The sequence below is a fragment of the Molothrus aeneus genome, chromosome 26, assembly GCF_037042795.1.
Source record: "Molothrus aeneus isolate 106 chromosome 26, BPBGC_Maene_1.0, whole genome shotgun sequence".
In the NCBI taxonomy this organism is placed as follows: domain Eukaryota; kingdom Metazoa; phylum Chordata; class Aves; order Passeriformes; family Icteridae; genus Molothrus; species Molothrus aeneus.
The window spans coordinates 6,039,651-6,067,040 of NC_089671.1; the positions used below are offsets into that span (position 1 = coordinate 6,039,651).

Genomic DNA, 27,390 nt, shown 5'->3' on the forward strand with positions numbered 1-27,390 from the left:
AGATCCATATTTAAGTAAGAATTTATAATCTGTCCCACTACCTTGGTGGGGAGGAAAATGTGTTCAGGTAGCTGGGAACTAGGTAGCACTGTGCTGTGGAAGTGAAAAGCTGGACGTTCACTGAGCATTTCCTTTTGGGTAGAACATAGAGATCCCTGTGCTGCACACTTTTGTCAGGATTTAGGTGAGTTTCAGACATGTAGAAAATATTTAATTCTTCTCCAAACACCAAGAACAGAGATGCACAACAGACAATGAGTTTACCCAGAAAAGCAGGAGACACTTGAGACCTCCCCATGTGTGTTTAACTTCCTGAGTAACACAGGGACAGGTATTACATGAAAAACAGATTTAAAATTATGACTATCCTCTATGTATAGGACAGTAAAAAAAAAGAGATCAAACTAACCAATTCACTGAAAGATGGAGGAAAAATCCCTTTGCACAATTACAGATAAAAACATTAGGATTCACATTTTTCTAATGTGAAAGCCTAAGGGAGGTATTTAGGAGCTTCTGAGGATTATTAGAAACCTAGAATGTTATGACTTACAGAATTCTGTTTAATTAGCACTTCAGAGAAGGAATTTATGTCAGCTAAGGTGCCTAGATAGGGAAAAAGTTAGCCTAGATCAGGATTTCTCTGACTTGGAGCACGTGTGGAGCACTCTTCGTCTCCATGTGCTTTCAGCACAGGGCTTCAGCCTCTGGCAGCTGCTGGAAACAGTTGTGGGTCAGGGGGAATTAAATCACTGGTATCTGCCACCTTGTGCCTCAATTCAGGGTGGTGGCCCAGACTTTGAGGAACACTCACCTTGAGTGTAGATATTTTATCTAAGAGGTTGTTGGTTTGACTTTGCTTTGCTTTTGTAAGAAAGAACATACAATGAAAGGCAGGGATTTCGGAGTATCAACCTTTTTTTTAAATATATAAATGAAAAAGACAACAAGCAACAGTATTTAAACCAATCTGAAATCCCTTAAAGGCGATTTGGCCATAATATTTCTATTCAGGTTTTACTCAGTACTTATTACTAAGTTGTCAGTTATCAGCTTGTGGGTATCACATAATATTCAGTAATCCCTCGGTGCTTCTGTTATGCTCTAAGCTCTATAAATTTATGTTTCAAGCTGGGGTTTTTATGCTGTGAGAGCATAAGCTGGTACAGAAAACAGGGAAAAAAGAAAAAAACAGAAAAAAACCAGAGAAAAAAACCACCCAAAACCAAAACTAAAACCAAAACAAAACCAACAAAAACAACAAAGCCAAACCAAACAAACAAAACCAAAAACCAAGAAATCAAAAAACCCCAAACTTTTTTAAAACAGCTGGAATTATACCCTGAATACATATCTCTGACTTGACATGCCAATAGCCACATATGTACTTGGGTAATTATACAGATGCTTTGAGTCCCCGAGTGGATCCATATATATACAAACCCACAGTTTTAATACACAAGCTGCACTCAGTCTTAAAGTGGAACTTTGAAATGAAAAAGTCTTTTTGATATTCTTAGGATGTTTGCCCCTACATGAATTTTGTTATAGTCTGAGGTCTACAAGAATTTTCTGTTGTTTCTGGTTTATTTGTTTGGTTTTTAATAGCTGTGCCATCATCACATGAACCTTCTGCCCAGGCACTCAGCTGTGTAAGGCAGACTGATTGAAGACACCCTGACACTCCTGAACATGTGCAGAGGTTTCATATACTCAGAGAAAAGTAAATTCCAACAGTGATGAAAAATATTTCTGCAATTAGAGGCAGCTTTTTTAATGTTCCAATGTGGCCCAGCCCTAGGGTTCCCACCACCTTTCCTCTGTGAGCCAGAATGTTATCTCAAAGTATTGGGCACTTTGGCCTAGTGTTCTCATTGCAAGTGAATGTCAGCAACAGAGGGATAATGGATTAGATCTCCAGCAAAAAGTTCCCTTTATAAATTCAGTCCTTTGCCAAATCTGTTGATGCCCTACTTTCAAGATTGTCATAGCAAGCAATTCTGGGTACTCTCTGTTTCTTAAAAACAGGGTGCTAAAATCAATATAGCAATATCTTGTTGGAGAAAATTAAATTAATCAATAGGTTTGTCATTTTAAAGATGATCAAAGGATTTGTTTATTAGGCATCATCTAGGCTTTAGTAATAGTTGGTATGAAAATAATAAGACATAAGCCATATTAGACATACAAATCTTTAAATTACATCAGGGAGTGGACATTTTTCTCTAAGTGAAGGGTTGGGAGCAGTTCCTATCTCTGCTTTAGCCTATATTAGTCACCAATTACATACCAAAACCTGGTAATGCTCACAGATTCCAGTGGCTCAGGGGCAGCAGAATCTGAGAATTTAAAACCATTAAAAATACCAAGTGTGCTGAAATTTTTACTGGACTCTTGTAAGCAATATTTATTCTGATCTGCGAGAGTTAATTTCTGAAAGCTCCAGTTCGGCCTAAGCACTGTCTAATTAGTATGAACATAAGCACATTTAAAGTATTTTCCTCTTCTGCAGGCAAGAACAGCAAACCTGATTGTGAGAAGAAACTCTAAAACTCATCTTCATTAGGGATAAAGAGAGGAAGGCTGTCTTTACAGTGTCAGTAAGATGTTCAGCACCTCACAATTCCTCAGCTTTAATTTATCCCAAATAGAACTGTGAGCACAGAAATACTTGTGCAAACACCGAGAGCTGGGGAAGATCCTCCTACACAGGCATTTGAGAGCATCCAGCCCCAGCTGGCCACAAAGAAGGAAAAAAGGTAGAAAAAAAAAAAAACAGGAGGAAAAGCAATTGCTGATAAATAGATTGTAGATCCATAGCTGAAAATGGACTATTTAGTCTTCCTGGGAAGATAATAAAGATTAACTTGTCAACAGGTTTCAACAGATGAAACATTCCTGAAACTTTTAGAATGTAGGTGATAAAGTACTTCTTAAAAATTAGCTTTTCTATGTGGAAAGCTGAGATTCTCTCTGGTCTAAATGATATCTGTATTGGAAAAGCATTTTCATATGCTGATTCCTAGCTAACTTTATCCCATAACTCCTTCCTCTTTTTCTTAGGGATTCTTTTGCAGAGCCAGATAAATCTGTACTTTGTAAGCAAAGCAACCAAGAAAACAAAGGGGAATTGGTGGCAAATTGTCACAGTAGTAAAATTGGTTTTCTAATAGCCTTTTTCAGAATAGTTTCTCACAATTTCTTTAGGATTTGGGCTAATGGAAAAATGTCTTTCACTCTACGTGGAATAAGGCATATGTGGGAATGATCTAAGAGGGCAAGCTTCTTCTTGGTATCCAGAGCCTTGGTTTTGGTAACTTGTAAAAATACTGATTTATGTAACTGCTGCGTACATGGAGATTTACAGGAGATCGGTATGTGGAACAAAGGACTGGCTCTTCCCCTGTAGCCATGGAATCCATAAACATGGCAGGGAATGGGAAAAAAAACCAACCAACTAAACAAAAAACCCCAAACCAACCAGAAATTAAAACAAAAGATGAAAGAGTTAACACAAAATTTCTTGACCAAGTTAAGCAGAGGAGTGCTCCTAAGTGAATCTGGAGCTCAAATTTATGTTGTAACCCAAATTTCCTACTCTTCTATCCACCTTGCATTATGCATTGTCAGGAGAAAAAGTGAAGAGTTTTGGCAGAGAGGGAAGTGACAAGAAAAGCAAAAGATAGGTTCAGGACAGGGATTGGTTGTTTGTTTTTCTTGTATTTCTACCTCTTCTGCAGTTCTGCTGTTTTCTCAACATAAAAAGTACACAGATCCTTTTGAGGCAGACAAAATGAGAAGAGTAAAACAATTCTCTGTTAAACTGGAAGAGTCATAATTTGAACTAGAAAGGCTAATTTATTCACCTTCTTTAAAGAAATAGAAAAAGCAGGCCAGGACAAAACAGCTCTCTTCTGCTCAAAAAGAAAAAAAAAACACCTCCCAGTAAAATATGCTACTAGGCAGAATAGCCCACAATTTTTGCATGCCACAAAGGATTTGCCTTGACACATAATGAGTTTTATTGAGGTCAAATTTCAAGTTATCTAAATACCAGTTTACCTCCAGAGATACAGGGCTCAGGAAATTATATTGCAATAATTATGAATTTTTTTTCTTGGCATTGATTTGAGAAGCAGTGAATATTATAAGTAACACTATTCTCAAAAACTTTCAAAAAAAGCTTATAAAACTTTTTTTCCCTTTCATGGCTAAAAAGCTGAGTTTATAAACTCTACATTTCCACTCATTTATCATTTAATTAAAGCATCACCATGCTTCTTTGGCTAAACCACAGCTCAGTCATTGCAGTTTTCTTTAGGATCAGTTCATGGATCATGGCTGGAGTAGGCAGAGGATCACAAAAGACAACAGCAGTCCCTTCCTTATTTTGGAGAGTTTATGAAAACGTAATAGGCCTAGAAATTCGAACATCCTGGCAGCAAAGGACTAGAGAAATAAATAACTACAACATGTGGTGTTTTCTAGCTCTTGGAAAATTGAATCATTAACCTTAATAATGGTGTATTTTCACTGTGGTGTTAAACAGATGAGCTTTGAGGGTACATCCTTTACCTTGGGCAGGAAGCTCTGTGATTCTCAGGCACTCGGATCTGCGGTTCTGCATGCAAAACAACAACAAAGAACAAAGGTTTTTTATTAATCTCGGCCTGTGTGAGAGGACATTTTTCTCCTCCTTTCTATTAATAAAGTTAGTAAAAAATAAAATATTTCACTTCTGTAGATGTATATATAGAGATACATATACATACATGTATAAAGATATATAGATCCAGGTAAATAAAGCCGTGAGTACATTAATAACCTACACAACATTACACTGTTAATTACGTAACCTGAAAGATACTTCTCAAATTGTAACCTGAAAGATACTTCTCAAATTAATTTAGCACAGCTAAATTTTTGCTAATACTATGCACAAACAGTAAAGTGGAAGATGCACCAACAGTTTAAATGAGAATTTCAATCAACTGGCTATATCTCATCCTCTCAGCAGGGAAGGATGTGTTAGGAATGAAAGTACTGAAGAAAGTGTAGAAGCAAAATCAAGATCTTAGAAAGCTGGAACATATTTATTAAGACACTGTTGATCAAATGAGATTTGAGCATCAAATGTCTAAGTCTGTCTTGTTAAATGGTAAACATAAGGAAATTAAAACACACTAATTTCAATTTACATCCTATGAATTTCTGTCTGATCTGGATTCCTTTGGAAAACCTCTAGCTTTTCAAGCCAAGACCTCTCTGAAAGAAGAGCTCTGAAATCAGGCAGCTCCAAAGGTCAGTGTATCAGTGTAACTCAGTAAAATGGAACTCAGGCCTCTGTTTTTTAACATACTCAATTTTACCTTTTGAACCCACATAAAAATGGAAAGAGCAATTTTTCATTTATCTGTATTTCCCATAAATCTGTTGGCTTCTCTGCCATTTACAACCTTTTAAATATTTATGTAATCCTTCAGATTTTGAAAAGGCAGCTCTTTTGACATCCATTTAGCAGAGACAAAAATTATCCTTAATACAACTTAATGCAGATTCTTCAAACAAAACCAAACTAAAATCTCTTTATAGGCTGCAAGACTATATTAGGGTAAGGAGTTCTCCAAAACCCTTAATATTCCTTTAATTACTTTTTGACTTAGCCTATTTATAAACTAAGGTTAATAAACTAAGAGGAGCATGCAAATGTATTTTTCCCTCCTTCATGTAATGCTTGTGACTGTCACAGCACAGGATGAGGGTTGCTATCAGTGGTAAAAAAGTGGCAGTGGACACACAGGATTTTTAACAGCTGAGTTCTGCAGTCTGGCTTAGAATGCCCCAAAATATCTTTTTTACTCACAATGGAATGCTTTATATTAAGGAGAGAATGATGTCACTGCAAAGCTGGTGTCAACATGCCCAGCAATTATTAGTGCAAGACACCATAAATTTGGCTGCATTTGCTTTAGGCTCCAAGCAGAAATCATTGTATTAATGGGGTAGTGGAAACAGAATTGATGCCTCAGGTTTTAGCTTTTATATTTTTCAGACTCTGTGCTGATTTAGTGTGTGGGATCTAGGCTTCATATAAAGGGATAGTAAGCTCTCTTCACAGAGTAGGGAGACAAAACAATTCCTTCTCTAGCTGGGGACCCAAGGACAACCAATCCAGATCTCAGGCCCAAGAGCATGAACAATGGTGGACTGAAGAGAGAAAAACAAGAAGGATGGGACTTCATGGGCTGGAGCTGTAATATGATGGAGCATAACAATTAGCGCCGATATGCTAATGGACCAGAACTTTAAAAAGTGTGAAATGTCATGACAGTTGGTCCATTTTTGTGACCATTTTGGGTTCACCTGGGGCATAGCCCTGGCTAGACTCTTGTGCTGCCCAAGGTGGATCTATTTAGGCCTCCTAATAAAACCCTACTTTATTCTTTAGCTTCATCTAGTCTCTGTTCTAGGTCAGCCTTCACAAGGCATCACAATGAAGCACTTTATTATCCCTAAAAGGCAGCATGTGGCTCGTGCACTCTGTGGGGTGTTACTAGTGTCCTTGGAGCAATTTCATTCTTGCACACCCTATGGCATATAATTATATCAAGACTAACCATGACCCTGCGATACTCTATTAAAATTATATTGTGTTACAGAATGGAGTATACATTATTGAAGCATATTATTTTGATTACTGAAATATGACATACTGTTTTCATTAGCCAGTAAGCCTGAATATTTAATTTATGATGTTAAATCTACATTTTTTACAGACTAGTCACTTAAGGGAAGTAAACCGGCAAAAATGCAGAGGAGTGAATGGGAAAAGTTTCTGCTGAAAATGGGGCTTTAAAAGCAGAAAAAAGTGTATCATGCCATATACTGGTAGATGACACATTACGTTAGGCTGGTAAATGGGTTAATTAGGCTCATTAACATCATTTCCTTTTATAAAGTTTTCAACTGAGAAGATGAAAAGATTATGTTAATCTTTACACTTCTCTCTTACATTTTACATTTTTCACACGGGCCTTTTTTAATCAAATATTGATGATGGTGCCTGTTGTTCTTCAAAGCCCAGCAATTAGATTGCAGCTCTCTCCCAGTAAGTGGTGTTTTCTTATCTTTATTTCCCTCTCTCCACATTTTTTTTCATAAACACAACATAAGGTCCATTGAATTCTTGCCAGAAAAGCCACTCTGGATGTTTTATCAGGTGACCAAGAAACCTGCAGAGCCTGAATCCCCCAAACTCTTCCTGAGCTATGGAAAAGATCCCACAGTTCTGTCCCACAGCTGAATCCACCACTCCTGAATTAAAGCCGCAGACTACAGCAGTGCCATATAAACCAGATGAATTTTCCTTTTCTTCCTGGCTGTGGCCGTCCCTGTGGGATACAGGTAAAGGCTGTGTGGAATGGGTGGACGCTGCTCTCTGCTGGCAGCAAGGAAAGCATGCAGGAAACGGAATTTCCCCTAAAATTACTTTCAAAAATAAAGCATTTCCACAATTTCTTTACATAATGTTGCATACAGTGATTAAGCATAAAGGCAGGGGAAAGGTATTAGGATAAAATAACTCTTCAAATTTATAAATATTAGTTGAAAGAACCTAGATAAAACTGCATCTTCTGTAGAAAATAACTGCTTAAATACAATTTTGGAAGTTCTTTTGTACATGTATCTCCATACACACAGAAAATTCCTCAGGACCAGAATAAAGATCTCAAAAGTTTGGAAAATTGGTAGAACAGCTGTCTCCTATTTGAATATGGGAATATTCTCTTTAAGAGAAGACTTCAAAACACTTCTTCTTTAAAGAACTGTTTAACAACAACTCTATAAAACCATTTTATATTCCAGCTTGGGCCCCCTCTAGTAGCAGCTCAAGGAATCAACACCATAAAACTACGGAAACTAACCAGATACCATAAGCACAATAATAAGAGAACAAATGCTCTCATGTAGTAGCCACTGCTATTGCACGAAATAAAGGAACATATTTCTGCTGCAGAGAGCAAAGCAGGTTGCTCTGGCAGGTTACCTCTGAAATTCTGGTTTGGTGCAGTGCTTCCACACTGCCCTAAAGTAAGATTTCAGATCACAGACCTGAAGTCTATGTCAACTTTGCTTTCAAGCTCTGAAGCAAAAGCAGCCTCTGCTTTGCACAAGGGAGGTAAGGGTACTTTCTATAGTCCAGTCAATTTAAATCAGGGAGGAAAAAACTTTATATCACAGGACATGGTCAAGATACTGTGAACAACCACCAAAATAACCCCATTAAATGAAAGCAATTTGCTTGAGGGGCTCAGAAGAATGATTCAGTTTATTACTGCACATAGAAACTCAAGTTCAGATAACATTAGTTAGAGAGTGAAATTTTCCATGGGACAATTCTTCCTAACTGTCAGGAGGAAAATGAATCACCCTGGCAAAGATGTTGACATATCCCAGTGAAACAAAAAAAAACAATTGCATACTTATTTTTGCATTTTTTCACCTTAAGATGCATAGATGGGGGATTCTATGATATATTTAATATTAGTGTTAATGATTTAATGTTTCATGGAGCACCTGTCCCTCCATGGAGCTGCTCAGGGAGAGGAGCTGAGCAAAAGTCCAGTGCCACGTCACAGGTTCCTTGGGATCCCTATGGCACTGCTGCCATTGCTGAGGAGCAGAAACCAAAGGTAATGGTAGGGTGGTTCAGGTGCTGCTCACAGAGGAGGAAAGTCCCCAATTTCCACCCCTCCCAGAGTCTGCACAGCTGCTTTCCTCTTCTGCTGGAACATGGCACTCCAGGAGGAAAAGATGGAAAAGCCAGGCCACAGATGATCAAAAACTGGTTATTGCAGCACATTAAACCAGGGCACTATATTTCCTCCAAAAGACAACTCAAACCTTGGTGATTTGTTTCCCTCCAAAGCAATAAGCCTTCTTTGGACTGTATGTATTTTTATCGTAAAGAAAGAAACACCCAATATTGCAGATAAGATCCAAGGACACCAGAGAAGGCAGCCATACACAATTGATTTTCCTGCTCCCTTACATTCAGTGCTGCTCCAATGGCAGGTTCTGATACAAGTTTAAAAATGTTCTTGGAACTAATCTTCAGCTCACTTTTAACTTAAATAAATCCAAAAGGTAATAGTTCACTATCTGTAAAGGCCCCAGGAAGCAGAGGGTCTGTGCCACCCATTGAAGGTGACAATGAACTGCAGATGTAGCATGGAATTGAAAGGCAAAGCATCCATCCCCTTTCCTCTTGCATTCCCGGCTCACATTTCTAGCATGGCTTCACCCTGAAACAGGCTTCCTTTTCTCCTGCTCAGGGTTTTGAAGGCTCTTATAACAGAGGCTGTAATATAAAGATGTAGGCCACAAAGGAAGTTCTGAAAAGTATTTTGTTCAGTACTATCTGTGGAAGAAAAGACGAAGGGAACAAGATACAGAGTTAGCTGGGACAAAACAAAACTGTTTTCACAGATGCTGGGTTAAAAACCACCATTGGGGGGGGGGGGCGGAGGGAGGGGAGGGGGGGGAGGGGTGAGAATAATGTTTTTGGACTGGTTTTTATGTGGATTTTGTTTTGGTTTAGGGATTTTGCTGGGGTTTTTTTTATTATTGTGGGGTTTTTCCTAATGGTCATAAAGTCTGTAGCATTTCAAGATAAATGTGCAGCAAAGAGATTGTGTTTCTTGGGTGTGGATTTTTACTGACTTTGCTTATGTTCCACCTTTCAAAGAGCAGAATTGTGCCTTTTTTTGTGGTCGCAGGGCCAAGTTATACAGAGCTACCACAAGATATCCAGATCTTATTGAGAAATGAAGTATCGAATATATCAGCAGCCTATGCCCGTGTGGATGTTTTGCATCAAGATAAAGAGAGAGAAAAATGCTGGTGGAGAATGATGTGCAAAAAGCTCTGTGAAGCAAGAATTAAAAGCAATGAGATTAAAAAGAAAATAACTACATCAGGAATATGTTAATAAATTAATTAAAGCCTACCAAAGTTGAAGTGTTCCATAATTAAGACTGAAGCCCATGAGAGTGCTCTCTTCTACCTGGAGATTTTGCCACGGATAATATTACCTGTTTGGAAATGTTTCTAAATCTGTGAGGAAAATGAGGTCAACTGAGATTGTGGCCTAATCATTAACTTGTAGGATTTTGGACTTTTCTGTTTTCTCAGACCAGCTTTATGGATGATTTATTATGTTTTCTCCACTGCAGTCTCATTTCTAGCACATCAGATAAATGTGAATATTAATCTTTTTTAAAAAGAGGAGGTCAAGATTTAGGGCTTATCTCCAGGTTTGTTTGCTGAGTTTTCATCTTTGTGTAACTTTCAAGTCAAGCATGCAGAGAACAAAGTAGAGCAAGAAGCAGCACAAAGGCCACCATGCTGAAACACCTGAGATCCATCTGACTAATTAAGGAAATTGTTATATAGATCTCAACAGGTCTTTTTTATGAGCCTTTTAAACTACCCTATAACATTTTATCCAGTCCACATATAAAAATTAAATACTGTGCTTTTTGGAGTAGTAGAGACTGTTCACTAAGACAGGAAACGGGAACATCTTTCCCATAAGGTGCCTACTCTCCATACCATTTACTTTGTAGGGTAATGTACAAAATGCAGAAAACACTTCCGTGTCAACTTCTACACCTGCAACCTTTTGTAAGGCCACATGCAAGTTTGCTTTCCCCAAAACCAACTTAATTTGCTGTTCTGAAATGAGTCACCATCACTTTAAAGGCTCAGTATTATAAATATGGAGAATCCTTCTCTTACCAGTAGTGAACAAGATCAGAACCTCATTTTCCTGCAGTAGCAGTTAACACTGTACATAAGGAAAAGAAAACATATTTGCTCTGCAAAAGGCATTTGTGGGTATTGAGCTTGCAAACAGAGGATGAACACATTCAAGTGTTTCTGTGTCCTAACTGTAAATGATTATACTTGAAACGTACACCTGCAAAGGTGGTAAGATTTTGGGGTTGTGTATAAACCAGACAATATCCTGAACTTCAAGAAAGAAATTCACATATGATGGTCCTTCCCATAATCAAGCACAGCCAACTATAGAGCCTGGGCAAGTCACAATGTCTCCTCACAAAAAAAAGTTCCTCAATATTTCAGCCTTTTCATTCAGCTGTAATCTCAATACATGGAAAATATAAGACCCTACTTCATAAATGGGCATGTTGTGAAGGTGCAGTTTGGCGCTGAATCTCAAGTGATCTCTGCAGCTCCTCCTTCTTTGGGTACACGCAACAATAAAACCAGCGCTGCCTTTAAACCTAAGAAGGCACATAAAAGGGCCAGGCCTTGTATTTTCATATTGAAGATCTTGGACTTTGTTCTGCCTGGTGCGCAGTCTGTGTCCATGCAGGAGAATTTAACAGTCTCACTTCTAGTGTTCACACTTCCCATCAGGTCAGAAATGAGGCACCTCAGATGCTTCACTGCTTTACTGGTATTCCCCATCTGCACCTGTGCAGGAAAATTCTGGTTTCAAAAAGTCAGTACCATGTCATTATGAGCACTGCATTTTTATGAAGTGGGAAATAAGAAAGACAAATGTTACTCCTGTTCATGAATTTGCCTCTTATCATTTCCCCTCTCTACTCTGTGGAGAGTGATTTGATTCACACTGGGGGTTATTTGGGTCTGTTTTACTTGGAGAGAGAAAATAATGGTAACATCATTTGAGATTTATGCCAGTTTAAGTAAGAAAAAGGTTTCTGAATATTTTTGCATAGCTGCTGAATTTTACTGAGGGTTCAGTGAAGCATGAGCTTCTAAATGTGAATAAGAGGATTTATCCATTTTCCCCTGTTTGTTTTTAAATTCCATTTGTTATTTATGATTAGCAATTTTGTGTCATTTATATGCAGTGTACTGAAACTGAGTTCAATAAACTAACCTTCTTTGACTTATTAAGCTAAACTTGGTATTTAATTATTATGCATGCAAAGTCAAGTAGAAAAAGTAAGAACCATTTATAAATAAAATCATTGTGGTTTATTTGCAATGAACAGGAATATCTGTCTTTATGCCTTTTCATAAGAAATTTATTACTGCTTACTTTGAATTGGAATAAGCACCAAAAAAAAGTAGAACATCTGTATCAAAGTGTAAAGAACCACAACAATCAAAAGCTATTTAATCTCCTACATTTAGCTCAAGTGCACAGTCTGTTCTGTGTAACTTTTTACAACATACTGTGAAAGAAAACACATCATGTAAATTTAGTAATTAGTATTATAGATAAAATGGCACTGCAGCATATTACCATAATATTAATTATGGTAATAATTACCATAATACTGATGTAGTATAGGATATAATACATAATAGTCAGTGTCTTTAATTTTACATTGAAGTGCAACAAAGCATATTGTTGCTACACTTCTGCTTCTTAAATTAAATGAATGTTATTCAAGTGTACATTTGTATCCATGCAGAATGTTTTTAAATAAATAATAACTCTAATTCAAGCTGGTATGTTTGACTTTCTAATGGCATAAATTAAAGAATTTCTAGATCTAGAAACTTTTTCTAAGACAGTGGAAATCATGACAGAATTATATTCCATATGAAAAATTTCTGCAATCATTTTTCATTACAGTAGCTGTAAATCAGTTTGCAAATTTGCAAATGAAGCACAACATTGAGCCTTTTAAAAAATAAAGAGGAATCTTAAGGAGCTATTTGATGTGTAGCATGAACTAGACATATATAATCAAATTGGAATTAGTTCTGTACCTCTCTGGCTAAAAGACCTGGCAATTGTACACATAAAATATTTATAACAAAACAAAGAGACTTGCATGGGAAGACAGTGAAAGTTTTTATCTGCAGCTCCAGGAGACATAGAGTTCCGTATTAATGAAAAATTGCATCTCAGCTTTTTGCAGCACCTTTACTTTTGGGTAACTTTGTTATAAATATTAAAAGAAGGGGGAAAAATTAAATTTTAGATTTGTTCAAGTGTACTTTAATAATTTATGTCAGCTGAAATGTTCCCATTTCCTGTGCAGAAATTTTCAAATGAAGCCATTATTCAGACCTGGCAAGAAAAGTACTCTAAAAACCTACTTAATTAGAAGTGCAACAGTCCTATTCACCATGTCAGCCCAAGGCTAAAATGTGTACATAGGGTTTTAGCAAAATATTTGAATACACAATGTAAGGTTCAAAGCAGAAATTGAAGTGTGACCTGAGGTTGGTTGTTTCATCTCACAACCACAAGATGGGTCGCTGTATTTGAGTGAAGGTGTGTAAAGAGCAAAATCCCCAATCAGTTTGTAAGTTTTGGAGATTGTTTTGAAAAAATTTTTTTTTTTTCTCCTCTCCACTTTGTTTAGGTCAGTGGGACCATGTACAACACAGGGAGACACGTATCCCTCCGGTTAGATAAGGAGCACCTGGTGAACATCTCTGGGGGCCCAATGACCTACAGTCACCGCCTGGAGGAAATCCGGTTACACTTTGGCAGCGAGGACAGCCAGGGATCAGAGCACCTCCTCAATGGCCAGGCCTTTTCTGGAGAGGTATGTCACTGTGGGGGGTGGTACCACTAGGAATTACCCACCTCTTATTTCTGCCTGAAGGTATTTGCAAGTTAATCTGTAAAAATTGTTTTCCTGTAGCCATTCTGAAAATCGGGGAATTGTTTTTTTCTTTTTTAACCAAGCACTGCAAGTTTTGTGACTCATATCTACAATGACACTGCTGTGTTTATTCTATGTAGAGACACACTCTATCCTCATCTGTGCTACTTACAAAGTAATCGGGTCTCTTTGGATGGGGCCTTTATGTCTCTTGTAAAGGGAAGTATGAGATTAACTACAAAGTAATGCTGGAAGTGCTTCAAATTCCCACAGAAGTGCTACTTTTGCTTCTCAATAGTGTGTAAAACTTCACATTGAGTACCATCCTGCCTTTGATTCATGAAGAAACAAGGCAATACTTGATTCTGGAGATGACTCCACAGAATTCTGCTCAAGAAATAAAGTTAACTGCATACATAGTCCCTGGCAGAATAGTAATGTTTTATGTTAAATACATGTCTATAACATGTATTTCCTGTCCCAAGAAAGACCATAATTTCTTGATTCTGATACCTATTCTAGAATGGCTCATTATTCTTGCTGGATAAATATTTTAGTGGCTTAGATGGAGCCCTTTTTCAAGATTTACAATAAAGTTTGTGGACTTTCTGGGAGGGACAAAATGGGATCTTTCCATTTTCCTTATATAGGAACATTCTCACATAAAAGAGATGCATGAGGTTTGTAGTACCCTATCGTCCTCCAGCTTGGGCCATGGCTGTGAACTACGCAGTGTCCAACTCTACAACTCAAAATAATGCTTCACAATAACTCTATGTTACTTTAGGGATTATTTTTAAAGTCACTCTCTTACCATTCTTTCAGAATACCAAAAAAGAAAAAGTTTTTCATCATAAAGCACTTATTTTCTCAGAGATGAGTAATCAAATTAACATCTGTACTATGCATCACAGACTGGTGATGAGTCACTTCATGTGTGGCATTTTCTTTGGCACTGAGCAACAGCAGTTATTTAAGAGTAAGAAATTAATTGAAGCATTGTTACATGATGATGTTATAATTGATGGTAATCATTGGCTTTGTTTTATAAGCTACATATAGCCTGTGGCAGCTTTTTTGTGAAATTACTAATGACTCTTACGCAACTGATTTTGGTTGCCTTTGTTCAATTCTGTAAGTTAACTCATCATGTATTGCTCCTTTAAGCGCAGAAAGTAAAGGATGTTGGAGTAAACAAGATCTTTGCTTTGCTGTTCAGACACATGAGAGCAATATTCAAAAAAAAAAGTTGACTGAACATGAAAGCAAAAATCTGGTTGAAACATACCACAGCACTTGTAATGTATCACCACCATTTCAGATGCTTTAAAAAGAGTTTTTAATTCATCGGTCCTAGACTATAACAATGTAAAAATGTAGAGCATTGTCTGGCAATACTTATTGTTATTAGCTATAGGCTCTTCTAGTTTTGAAAGTTGGAGTTCTGAAGTACTATTAATATTTGGTGGTTTTTAACAGAGACTTCAACATTTCTTAATAAGAGCATAAAACTGAGCTTAGTGGAAACTGCTGTCAGTCAGTCAGGCACAACTGGGTCTGCAGCGTGTGCAGGATTCATCTTGTTGTCTGAATCCTCCTGCACTGAATAGAAAGAGCTCAGCACCTTCAAAGGATTAATCAGTCCTGACAGCAAGAGCTGGGTCTCTTAGGACAGGGCAAATCACTCTGTGGAGATGCATTTTCCTTGACAACAGAGCACAGACAAAGAGCAGGCAGAGGAGTTGAGATTCAAGGACTCCCTTTCAGATACTGAGATGAATTCTGTCCTTTGAAGGTGTGTTTTTTAAGGTTTCAAAATCTGTTTTGGGCAGGTGGACAGATGAACTCCAGCAAGGTCAAGCATTAATTACTAATTTGAGCATGTACCTGCACAGTTAAGTCTTATCTCTAGAATACAGTATTCCAAAGTACAAGCCCAGATGCAAATCAGTGCTGCTGAATGGCTGCAGATTTCCAGGGAAGGGCAGCAGCTGATGGAGTTCTTCAAGTGTCCATCCACCCATGCAAGTGCTGCCTGTATAAATGAGGGCTCTTCCACAAGCTCTCAGCACTGGGGGATGTAACATCTTCATCTCTCAGCAGTGAGAGTGGGAATGCTGTAAATAAGCCAGGTGACTTCCTGGGAGAGCGTCTTTGTGATGTCATGGGTGCTTTCAAGGCTTGATGCTAATTACTATTCATGCCTGCCTTAGATAATGCTGTCAGTGGAGATGGAATAAAGAAAAATAACTGCCTAGGTTCACTAGTCTAATTTAGCTGGTGCAGATAAGAACAGCAATGAATATTTGCTGGTTTAGGCTTTAGGAACCAGGGAAAAATCATTGCAGGACTCCACTGTGTGACTGCTAATTGCAGACTGAGCTGCTAGGGCTGGACCTGTTACTGCTAGTCTCAGCTGTGTTGGACAAACTCTCTGTAGGCTTTCCAGAAACCTCTGTTTCACTGGGGAAACAATTCCCAAGTTACCCAAAAAGGGTGATTGTGCTGGTTTTGCATTAATTGAGTTTTGGTGAGGAGGGAATGAACCCAGGCACAGAAATGATGTTCTAAGAGAAGCTGTTAAGAGCTTCCTCCGAGCCTGGCAAAAACCAATTGCTGGCTGGCTCTGAGAATAGGCATGCTGATAAGCCAAATAAAGAGTAAAACACACCCCTGCACATTTTAAAATTAACAAAGCCCAGGAACTTTTTTTCTCTTCTGCCCTAAGTACAGGTGAAATAAATAGGGCAGGAGAATCTTTCTCCATTTTATTGCCTTTATTAAAAATCAGCTTGGGTGGGGAGAACCTACAGGTCGCACACACGCCACCACTGCTCCCAGGAGCGGCACAGAGGAGGAGGAAGAGTGCAGCTGTGTCTGCTGGTCTGTAACAGGCAGAGCTAGGGCTTCCACCCTCATGAGAGCAGCAGGAGATCCCCATTTTTCAGTTTGACATTTGAAGTCCTCTTTCTAGCCAACATCCTCTTAGGTTAGGGTAAAAGGTAAAAAAGATCTTAGCAGACACTGGATTCAGTTCCTCACCTCTAGACATCACTTAGATCTCTTAATTCCGTGGTGGCTCATTGTTTAGGGTTTTTTCTGCTAGATTTGGTGAGGTGTTTCCACATTTGCATACCAGCCCCGATGTCACTTCCTCCTCACAGTCCCAGGTGCCATTTTCTGGGAAGCAGCAGGGTGATACTCGATGAAGAGGGATTTCTAACCATCAGCAACAGGTAATTAAAGAAAAACTATTAACAGGTGATTGCAACATGAAATTATTAACAACAAATAGTTAAAACTAACTTAGCAGCAATTGGTTTTACCTGTTAACTTGTTGCAGACATCTTTTTGTGAAATCCTTTTCCTGGGATTTTTTTCTTCCTGAGAAGCTGAGAGGCTTCAGGAACAAAATGTAAATAATGGTTATCTGCTGCTGTGCAATGCAACAGGTCCATCTGTGATTGGTCTCATCTGCTTGTTTGTAATTAATGGCCAATCACAGCAGAGCTGACTCGGACAGAGAGTCTGAGGCAGCTGCCTTTGTTATCATTCTTTTGCTTTCTGTTCATAGCTTAGCTTGCCTTCTGAGATGAAACTTTTCCTTCTATTCTTTTAGTGTAGTTTTAATGTAATATATATCATAAAATAATAAATCAAGCCTTCTGAACATAGAGTCAACATTCTCGTCTCTTCCCTCACCTGAAAACCTCTGTGAACACCGGGGGTTCACACTAATACTGCAACCTTTTTAAAAAAACTGACAACTTTTCTACTCATAACAGCAGTAACAGGCCAGCCCGGACCCCTCCGCGCGGCCCAGCCAGGCCAGATGGGCTCTGTCACAGGGCCGGGCCCTTTCCCAGGGAGCCCACCCAGCCCCGTCCCAGCAGGCACAGGGCCTGCTCCAATGTAGCTCTGGCTGAGCTGGGTCCCGCTCCCCGCAGCGCGGCCAGGTGGGCCCACAGTTTGGCTGCAATTCTGCCATTGCTGAGTTTCGCCAGAAACAGCTGGGCAAGGGGGAGGGGAAGCCCACAGGTGCTGCCTCTGAGTTCTAGCCTGGCTGCTGAGATTTTAGCTGCCCATCCCCTCCCCACCCAGAGCAGCTGCCGTTGTTCTGGCCTGGGCCCTTGCTATTCTGGCCCAGCCCCTCCAGCGAAGACTAAAATACCTCAACTGCTCCACCCTCTGCCCAGGCAAGATATTAACCTTTTTAGTGCACAGATGAAACCTACAAACATCAAATCTTTCTCTCAAGTGGAAGAAAAGGAAAGACTGAAGATACAGAGAGACCAACATGAGACATGAAGGTCAGTAAAGAAGTCCCAGATGGGAGGGATTGAGGAGATGCCTCAGTCCTGGGCTGAAATCCTCTTGTAAGGCTACGGAGAAGATATAATTGGTATATCAGACTCCTTTTCCCTGTAACTCATTGAAAAGCATGGGGGGATGAAGCATTCAAATTGTAGATATGAGCAAAGGCATCTATGCTAAAGCAAGCAGATGTTGAAGTAGCTGTGATCCCATGAGAAGTTTGAACAGAGAGAGAAATAAGAGTGATGAAGACCCTTTGCCCCTGAAATAAATGGGCAAGGAGACCTGCTCCTTTTTAACACCTTTATTTATGAAATCAGCTCTGGGTGGGGGCCTGAGGGTTCGCACACACTGCCGCTGCTCCCTTTGACAACATGGAGGAGGAGGTAAACAGCTTTGCTAGGTAGCAGAGCTGGGGCTTCCATCCTCACAAGCGTGCCTAGGAAGACAACTCTAAGTTCATTGTCCGAAGTCCTCATCCTAGTCCTGTTCTTGTAAGGTTATGGAGACAACCTGAAATCACACCGATGGAATACGGCAAGAGTTCCCTAGTAGGACATGTCACTCAGTCTCTTACACTGCAAGTTGGCTCATCTTTTAAGGAGGTTCTTCTCTCGAATTGTATGTTGTGTCTCAGTTTACATATTACACACGTGACGTCACCATCTCCATGGCTAAAGCCATTTTGGGAAACAGTGGAGGAAACACTTGATGGGAAAAAAAGGACAGGCAAGGGGCTGCTGGGTAAGGTGACCAACAACATTGACAGTCAACAAAATCGACACATTCAACTGGGTAATCAACATTTAATACCCAAGAAACAGGCCAAACATTGATTTACTTAGTTATCCCATAAACTTGTTCATAACACCCCCATAGAAAGAAGAAGACCTCTGTTCCCAGGGATGAGGATGATCTCAGAGATAGATAAAGAGAACCTTAGCTTTTGAACAGCTCATCTTTAAAATAGTACCCCATAAGTTGACATCCCCCATAAAGGCAGCTGTGGGAAGGCTGCAAAAGATGGGAGGGACTTCATGATTGCAGATTTCTGGTGGGCTGCTATTCATAGAAATTAAAAGCCATGAGATAACTGTTTTCTTGTGAAGAAGTCTCCATAGCATGACAAGAGAGACTTCTATCCCTAAGTGAACTGAAGAAAGACCATTCCAGAAGTGATAAAATGACTGAATTGTTTCTGTATGTTGTCAGTGTGAAAGGGGGGGGGGGGGGGGGGGGGCAGAAGAAGTGTTCTGAAGGGTTTAGTCTGATTCTTATTATTCCTTTAGTTCTGTTAACGAAGTTTTTCTTTATACTCTTCAAAGTTTAAGCCTGCTTTGCTCTTCTCCTAATCCTGTCTCATAGCAGAAAATAAGTAAGTATATTCTAGTGGGTGCATAGCGTTCAGCCAGTGCTAGAACCACCACATTCATCTATTCCAGTGGATCACAATCAGAATTATTCCTGCTTTTCCTTTCCTCCATTCCCATCCATGTCTCTCCCCTCGTTTTCACTGAGGTTTCCAAGCCATATTAGAATCAAGACACTGCAGAGACACAGGTGACAGGACAGCACCTCTCCTTCCTAGCACTGCAAGACTTAGATTGGCTCAGGCCTAAATTAAATCCAAGTCCAGACAAAGCAGAACCCTTTAAACAGCCCCAATCCACCTTGAACCACCTGTAACGTTCTTTACACATCTGGAAAGCCTACCTGATGTCCACACTAAGGAAGTAGTTTATTTTAGGGACCTTTATTGCCTAGTTCTGCAAGTGGGCAGGCACTCAGAGCAAGTTGAAGAGCACTGGAGTAGTAATGTGGGATGAAAAACAGCTTAGAAATAGCAGATTGCTTCAGAATGTGCTATGGACTGAATGATACCAAGAAGCTTGTAATTTCCAGGCTTTAGCTTACAACTAGGTGTTAAAGGCTGTCAAAAAATATCTCTACAATAATCTCATTACTTTTTAGCCCCCAAATATCACTTCAGTAGACAGAATAATTGAAGTAATGTTTAAACAGCTCAAGTTTAAGGGCTTTAAAACTGCGTATCAGTTTTATCAATATGTTTGGCACTGGTAATATAGAAAGGCAGGCAGGCTTTGGAATGCTTAAATAAATAAATCGAGTATTTACTTGTCCCTATGATACAGACTCGAGTGAGTTTAATTCTCTGTTCTTTGCAGGAGCATCCTACTATATTATAATGATTAAAAGAAAATTTTGGCTTAGGCAAAGTCTCTAACTAAGACACCAATCATTTGTGTCTGCTGCCTAATGCCTCTATGCAAAACAGGTTTTAATGCTTCAGAGTCTGTATCTATAATGAAAAAGCCCATTTTCCATTTAATCAGCAGAATTGTCCTAAGTGCCATAGCTCAGGCCCTGTCTGCCTTGTTAAAATAAAAAGGTAGCAACTTCCAAAAGGTTCATGGTAAAAATGGGCCCTTTAACTTTACCATGTGGCAAAGTCATAAAAAATTTTCTGGTCCTTATTTTTTCCTAAGCATAAAATTGAAAAATGTGCTGCAGGAGACCTCCAGTCACTTCGCAGCTGTGCATTGTGGTAGCCTTATCACTGCCAAGGTAGAAAGTCAAGGAACTTAATTATTTGGGGTTATGCACTTTTCACAAACTCAGTGGCTGGAGACTTTCAAACAAGAGACCATAGTCCACAACACATTAAAAAAAAACAAATCAAATTTCTTCTTTGCCCACCCTTCTGAAAACCCATGGACCAATTATAAACAGACAATTATTTAATTTACTACAGAAGAATTAAAATGAAAGTGAGAACAGGATCTGAATAAAAAGGATAAGTATTGCTGTACACACAGTTTTGGAACTGAGATTTACTGCTGCTAAAAGCTGCTGAGAAAACCAACACAAAAATACAAGAAAATGAAGATAAAAGGGAGAAACTGGAAGTTCTGAAACACCAGTCTCCTCTTGCTACTGCCATTTCTTTAACTGCAGGCATGTTTTGTGTGAGTAGGGGAGTTCTAGTGATATTAAAGGATTACTTACAGGAAAATCAGTGTAGTAAATCCAACTTGGGATATTTTTAGAACCAGGACTGTCAGATAGACAGCCTATGAAAACCAGACAGCCAGCTAGGATTGTTGAATCCAGCCTGTACCAGAATCAGAGTACTCTGAATTGTTAAATCACAAACAGTGGCTCTGTTACTGAGACCTTCTGTACACCCCAGACTTGCCTGTGAAGTTCCAAACAACCTCCGCAAAACACCTCATGGTTGTGTCATTTATGGAGGAAAATCTTGAAATCAGATTCTACTAGCGCATCACCTTCCTCAGGGAGGACGATTAAATCAGATAGTGATGCCATTGAAGAGGGAGGAATCACCTGCTTCTTCCTAACCCCACTCCTCCAGGCACTCACAGAGACAGCTGTGAGCAGCCCCTACTACACCAGTTAACCCCAGCATTGCTGCCAACAGCTTAAAGAAGGAAGTTCAAAATTTTGATTTTTCAGTTGTCACAGGCCACTGGCCTCTCTTGGAATTGGAGCAGGTAATTTTTACGTATTTCAGCCAGAAGATAAGTTTACAATATTCCAATGCTTATTTATGTTGAAAAATCAGCCTCTGGAAGAAGTATCAGCTGAGGAACATGTGTCTAAAGGAAGGGAGACTTAGTAAAATCTCTGTAACCGTCAGGTTAATGTTGAGCTTCAAAGGAGAAAGTCAGTAGATAAGTTAAATTGCTATAGCAACAGAATATCAGGGAGAGGTGGTAGTATTGTCATCACTAAAGTATAGGGAGACTGCTTACATGAGTAATTCAAAATCACTAGGACATGAATATTTGTTTCGGTTGTAAGAATGCACCTGTCCTCACTAAAGATTACAGATTGCTTCACCCAAAATTTTATACAATATCAATAAAAAGCAGGGTTGAAGTCCAAGAAGATATTTATTTACAGAATATTCTGCATTGAAGGAATCCAGAAGGATCATCAAATGCAACCCTTAAGTGAACTGCCTGTACAGGGTTATTGTGTTTTTCTAAACCAAATTCAATTTTATGTTTTAAGTTAAATGGGCTTTTACTGCTTGTTAACATAACAAAATGCATCTGGTGTTTCTTGCCAAGAAAGCCTCTCCTTCTGAACTACTCTGTTGGAGCCCCCAAGAAAGATTACTTTCCAAAAACAGGGAACTGAAATTTTTGTGTTGTATTTTACATCAAAAGACAGAAAGTGATAAAAATACATCTTAATCCTTACTGGCCTTCAAAAGCAATTTCATGTTTAACTTTGTTGGAGTTGTTGACTTTTAACTTATGTTCCTGTAATTTTTTGTCTAGACAGCTACATCTGACAGCTGACAGCTACAGCTGCATCTTCAAGCTACAGGTGAAATACACTTGTTAAATAAAAAAATCCCAAACCTCAATAGCCAGGAGAAGTTCTATAATCAATTGAAGGTGTATCAACTATAAATCATTGATCAAAAATATATAAATAGAAAAAATACAACTCATTTTTATAGGAATGGCCACATCGCCAGGCAGCAGCAGGGTACTCTCACAGTCACAGGTTTACATTTAGTGCCACTGTAGCCATGCTGCCATTTTTAAAGGAAAATTAGATTTTAGAAACAGATTCTTTTATCCTTCCCTTAGGAAAAACCCTTAATCACACAAATCAAGTTATATAATGACCAAATTTTGTAACAGTAATAAAGACTTTGTGTATAATCAGCTTCTCCTATAATAAATAGCATTCCTGTTATTTTTTTCACCTTTCCAAAACTTGATTAGCAGTGGAAATACAAATAAGTATTTTGATTTTTTTTTCCAAGGGAAGAAGTCACAGTGCATACTACAGGCCTAAGTGTGCATTTTATGATAGTTCAGGCAAAACAGGAAAAGTCAGATGGTTTTGTTTGTAGCAAGTTGTAAAAGGATGTTTCTTTTGGTGCATAAATCCCAAAAAGTCAGTTATTGCCCCAACAGGAACTGAGAATAGACCTGATGCAGCTGTAGCTCTTCATGGTTACAAACAAAGAAAAAGATACAGGGGCAGAATGTCGTATTTATGTCTTTTAGCAGAAAGACTGACAATAACATAATTTAAAGGGACAGTCATGTAATTTTATAATCCCAAACGATCATTAGAAACCATTTGGAGATTGAATGATGTTCAGAACAAGTGTTTTAACCCCTTCTAAAATATGAGACTGAATTTTAGGTATCCAAGTAGGATTTTGATCTTTGCTTTAGGCTTCCATTTTCTCAGATTACTGAGGTATTTCCATGGTCACTGGAGGTGAAAAGTTATAGTTCACATCAAATGAAGAACCTTTACAACAGTCTTTTAGTACATCATCATTCTGATTATTTAGTTATGCTAAAATTGCACTAAGCCTTTTTGGAATAATTGAATACATTAATTTCAGACAACAAAACAATACAGAAGCCACCTAATTCCTGTAGATCATTAGCTGATTTCTAGACAGCATCTTTAAATATTTGAAAATTTTGTGTATCTTAATCTTTAAATTGCGTCTTTGAATATTTGAAAATTTTGTGTATGGTATTTAAGGGAGTTTCCCCTCAAGAACTGAATGCCAGGCTGTTGAATTTGGGTACCAGCTGCTACTACATTGACATTCTCTTTGTCATTCCCACTGACATGCAACAGGACATTCACTCCCTAGTGAATTCTAGTTCTAGCAAGAACCAGAAATGTTTCTCTCTTTGCTCACTGAAGCCTGAAAACATCCACATTTGCTAGATCTCTTCATGTTTTACTAAAGCACATGATTATTCCTGGATTCTACATAGCAAATTCCAGGTGCTTGTTATAAGGAGCTCTATTTCTGAGGGCCAGCATTTTTTCTTTCTGTCTTTTGCTTTCTGAGGATTTTGGGATACAAGCCCTATAGATACTGTCTGCTTTATACTAAATTTCAAGAAACTCTACAGGCAGATTTTTAGAGGGGTTGTTTTCCGTTATCTACACATATGTGGGCATTTCTTGCCAGAAAACTTTCCTTTGTTGGAAACTACTTTTCTGAATCTTATGAACTCTCCATCCATAAGAAGAATTGCAGGAACCATCCACACAAATGCCAAGCTTTGTTATGACAATGTCAGTTCATTAATGTAGCATGTGACACAGCAAAATATCTGCATGGAATAATAAATATTGAATTTCTTAGATACCAAGTGAAGAAAATTCCTTTAGTAATAAATATATTTTCGCACATGTTTACTTTTTGGTTACCAACGGCTCTCCTCTTTGAGCGGAGGGAGAAGTGAAAGAGAGTGTCAATGTACTGAGAGCACAGTCTGTCACTGACTGTAATCTAAATCCCTCTGGTGCCTCAATTTTAAAATCCAGCATTATAAAGCAATAAGGTGGAGTTTTCCTGCTTAGAGTAGCAGCTGTAGGATTTGCTTTTTTAAACCACTGGAACATGAAAACATTCAGCACTCTAAACCTCCAGTTTCACTTTTGGAGTATTCACTTTACCTCATTCCAAATTATAATCATTTGCTTGGGGTGACTTCACTTGCTACACAGTGACTCTTCTTTAATTAAAGAGCAATTTACCTCTGCAGGCAAAAAACTATGTTCATTTTGAAATGGGTTTTTTGTTACTTGGTTATCAGTTTTCCTTTACACCTTTTGTAAGTTTTAACTTTTTTCCCAAATATATCTAAGGTATTGTTCCAAAGAAAGAAGCAATCCTACTAACAACCTGTACAAAAGCCCTTGCAGATACTATGGGCAACCACAAAAGAAAATAAGAAGCAATGAAAAGTATTTTTATTGTTATAATTAGCAAAACAATAAAAAATCAGCAAGCAGTTACTGTAGACATTACCTTGGGCAAAACCCTTATGGAGACTTGTCTGGGGTAAAAATATTATTTGGTATTTCTGTACTAAGTGTGGACTACAAAAATCCCTGTTGGCCCCATCTGTCTTCACTGATAGCACCCCCGAGATGGATGCGGGATGCTGATATCAGATAATAAATAGGAGAGTTCAGGGTTAATGACAGATAAGCCACAACACTGTGGATCCAGTGAAGTTCCTGAGCTTTTTTGGTGCTGAACACTCACACCCCACACAAGTCTGTCTCAGTAAAAGCTTAAGTGGGATCAAACCAAAATAATTCTGAGAGCAAGCTCAGGCCTTGCATCCAGACAGTGGGGAGTCAAATTGGAAACTTATCTTTAGTTATTTTTATTTTACTCCATAAAAATGGAAGAGCTTAAGACAACGAATCTGACCCTAATTCCAAAGAGTTTGAACTTGCAGCATAGTCTCTTGTGGGAAATGGGAATTCCTGGCTCATTCCTGTACCCAGGACAGGCATAGGAGGCAGACGCAGCAGGTTTTCTTCATCCCAAATAGATGTGCTGGTCGCTGTCCCTTGGGACCCAAATGGAGAATGGGAGCACCACATCTGTCTAGGACTGAATGAGTCCAGGAGGTGTTCCGGCTCCCACTTTTCTGTCCTCTCCAGGAATAATCCATTTCCTAATACACAGCTCCCTGACTTTCAGATAATTTCTGTAGCTTCAGCGACTCTTTTGATAGGTCTTTGTCCCTTACTTTATGTTTAACAGTTTCGTATGACACATTTTAATATCTTGGCAAAAAGCCAACTAAGTCATGTCATTTCTAGCTGCCTTTTTACTACATTTTTAGAGATTGCTGGGAGTGACAGACTTGGAATTTTCATTTAGAATACAGACTTGACTTTCCCCCATCACTGTAGACCTTTCCTAGCATGCACTGCCTCCCAGAAAGTGAAAATACTTTAAATTTGAGATATTTCATTTTAGCCATCTCTGTAATTACCATAAAGACTGAGAAGGAAATACTTCTGAATTTTGTTTTCTTTAGACAAAATTGTGATAGATAATGGATTGGGATGTTTTACAAAAATAAGGGAAGGAAAATTCAGTTTTGTTATCATTTCAGAAGGATGTCTTTCTAAAATTATTTAAATTAGAACAGTTTCTCAGGCATAGCTACTTTTAAAACAGCGTGCAAGTGGTAGCAGCCACAATGGCATCAGTGCTAACACTCTGAAGAATTAAAATTGACAAGGTTAAACCACATTTATTCCAAGTCAGTTTTCTTTCCATTTATCTTTTATTATCTCATGTTTATGTGTCTGCATTATTCTTTGTATAAACTAACTGGATGTTACAACATACACCCACCAAGATTTGGTGGTTTAAAATTCAGTAGGAATTAATGAATTATGTTCAGGTACTTTTCAGTGCTTTGGTTGGCATTTTTAATGTACCTGCCATGAAAGCATTTTGTCACTGATGATTTGCCATAGGCACAACTTGCCATATGCAAGTTATTACTCTGAAAGTTCTATTAAAGGCAAAGAGAATTCTGGATTTTAGCTAGAAAAGGCAAGTCCATTACTAACCATCTCCTTCCATCATCTTGAACTTTATTTACTTTTTCTTATCTAAGTATGAACATGCCACTACTGTACTACTCTGCTAATAACAGAACTAGCTGGCAACACAGCCTTCATCTGCTTAACCTTCAGTATAGGACTGGCAAGAAGCAGCTGTCACATTCTCTCAAATGCAAAATTCTTATGAATAACGAAAATAGATTTTTTAAAATTTCTTTTCCAAGGCATGTTCAATGTGAACAGTATATATTTGGTGTATTTTGTTACATGAATCTTTGCTCTTCTCCACTTCAGCCATTTATTTCCCATTTTCTCTGACAATCAAAGCACAAAGTGATCAAGGCCTGAGCTATCAGTCCCATACAGCACCTCCAGCCCAGTCTGATACTTTGAAATCCATGTTCACAGCACAGCATGGGGGGATGGTCCCATCACTTCCCATGCTGACACAAGAATTAATCTGACAGCATCCATGGCTACAGGAGCTCAGCCACCCAGTTCTCATTACCTGCTGCTCTTTTGCCCCCCTGAAGACTGAAGTATCCTGGTGAGGTTGTGCAGACCCAACTTCTTCTTCCTGCTCCAATCCACCAAACTCTCAGTGCAGCACTTGCACTGCACTAAAATTCATTAAATAATGCATTAGAGGAGCATGGCTTTCAAATTGGGGTTCTGCTGAGATTCTCCAGAAGAAACAAACTTCTACCCTCTTTTTTATTTTATTTTCTGGGAGAACAGAAAAGCTTATGGTAATGTGCATAAATGATAAATTAGCATACTTGCCTGAAATAAGGAATTCTGATTCAGAGAAGGATAAAAGACTTCTTAGTACTACTAAGTGTACCACTGTCAAGTGCTTTAGAAGACAGATTAGTGTTCATTGCTTGCTGTCTTCGCATTAAAAAAACAGGTAAGGATCAATAAAATATCACAAAAATATGCTACCAATGAAAACAATACATAAAGCATTTGCAGAAAAATCCACCATGGGCAGAAGGTGAAGCCCTCTTTACCACACACTCCTTTA

General features: G+C 38.6%; 1 protein-coding gene across 1 annotated transcript in view; it reads left to right on the forward strand.

Annotated features, from left to right (window-relative positions):
• CA10 (carbonic anhydrase 10) overlaps positions 1–27,390 on the forward strand; it is a 213,555-nt gene that overhangs the window by 158,503 nt on the left and 27,662 nt on the right. Inside the window, exon 5 of the mRNA XM_066566019.1 lies at positions 13,380–13,565. Coding sequence (XP_066422116.1) covers positions 13,380–13,565 — 186 coding nt within the window. The remainder of the gene's footprint in view (positions 1–13,379; positions 13,566–27,390) is intronic.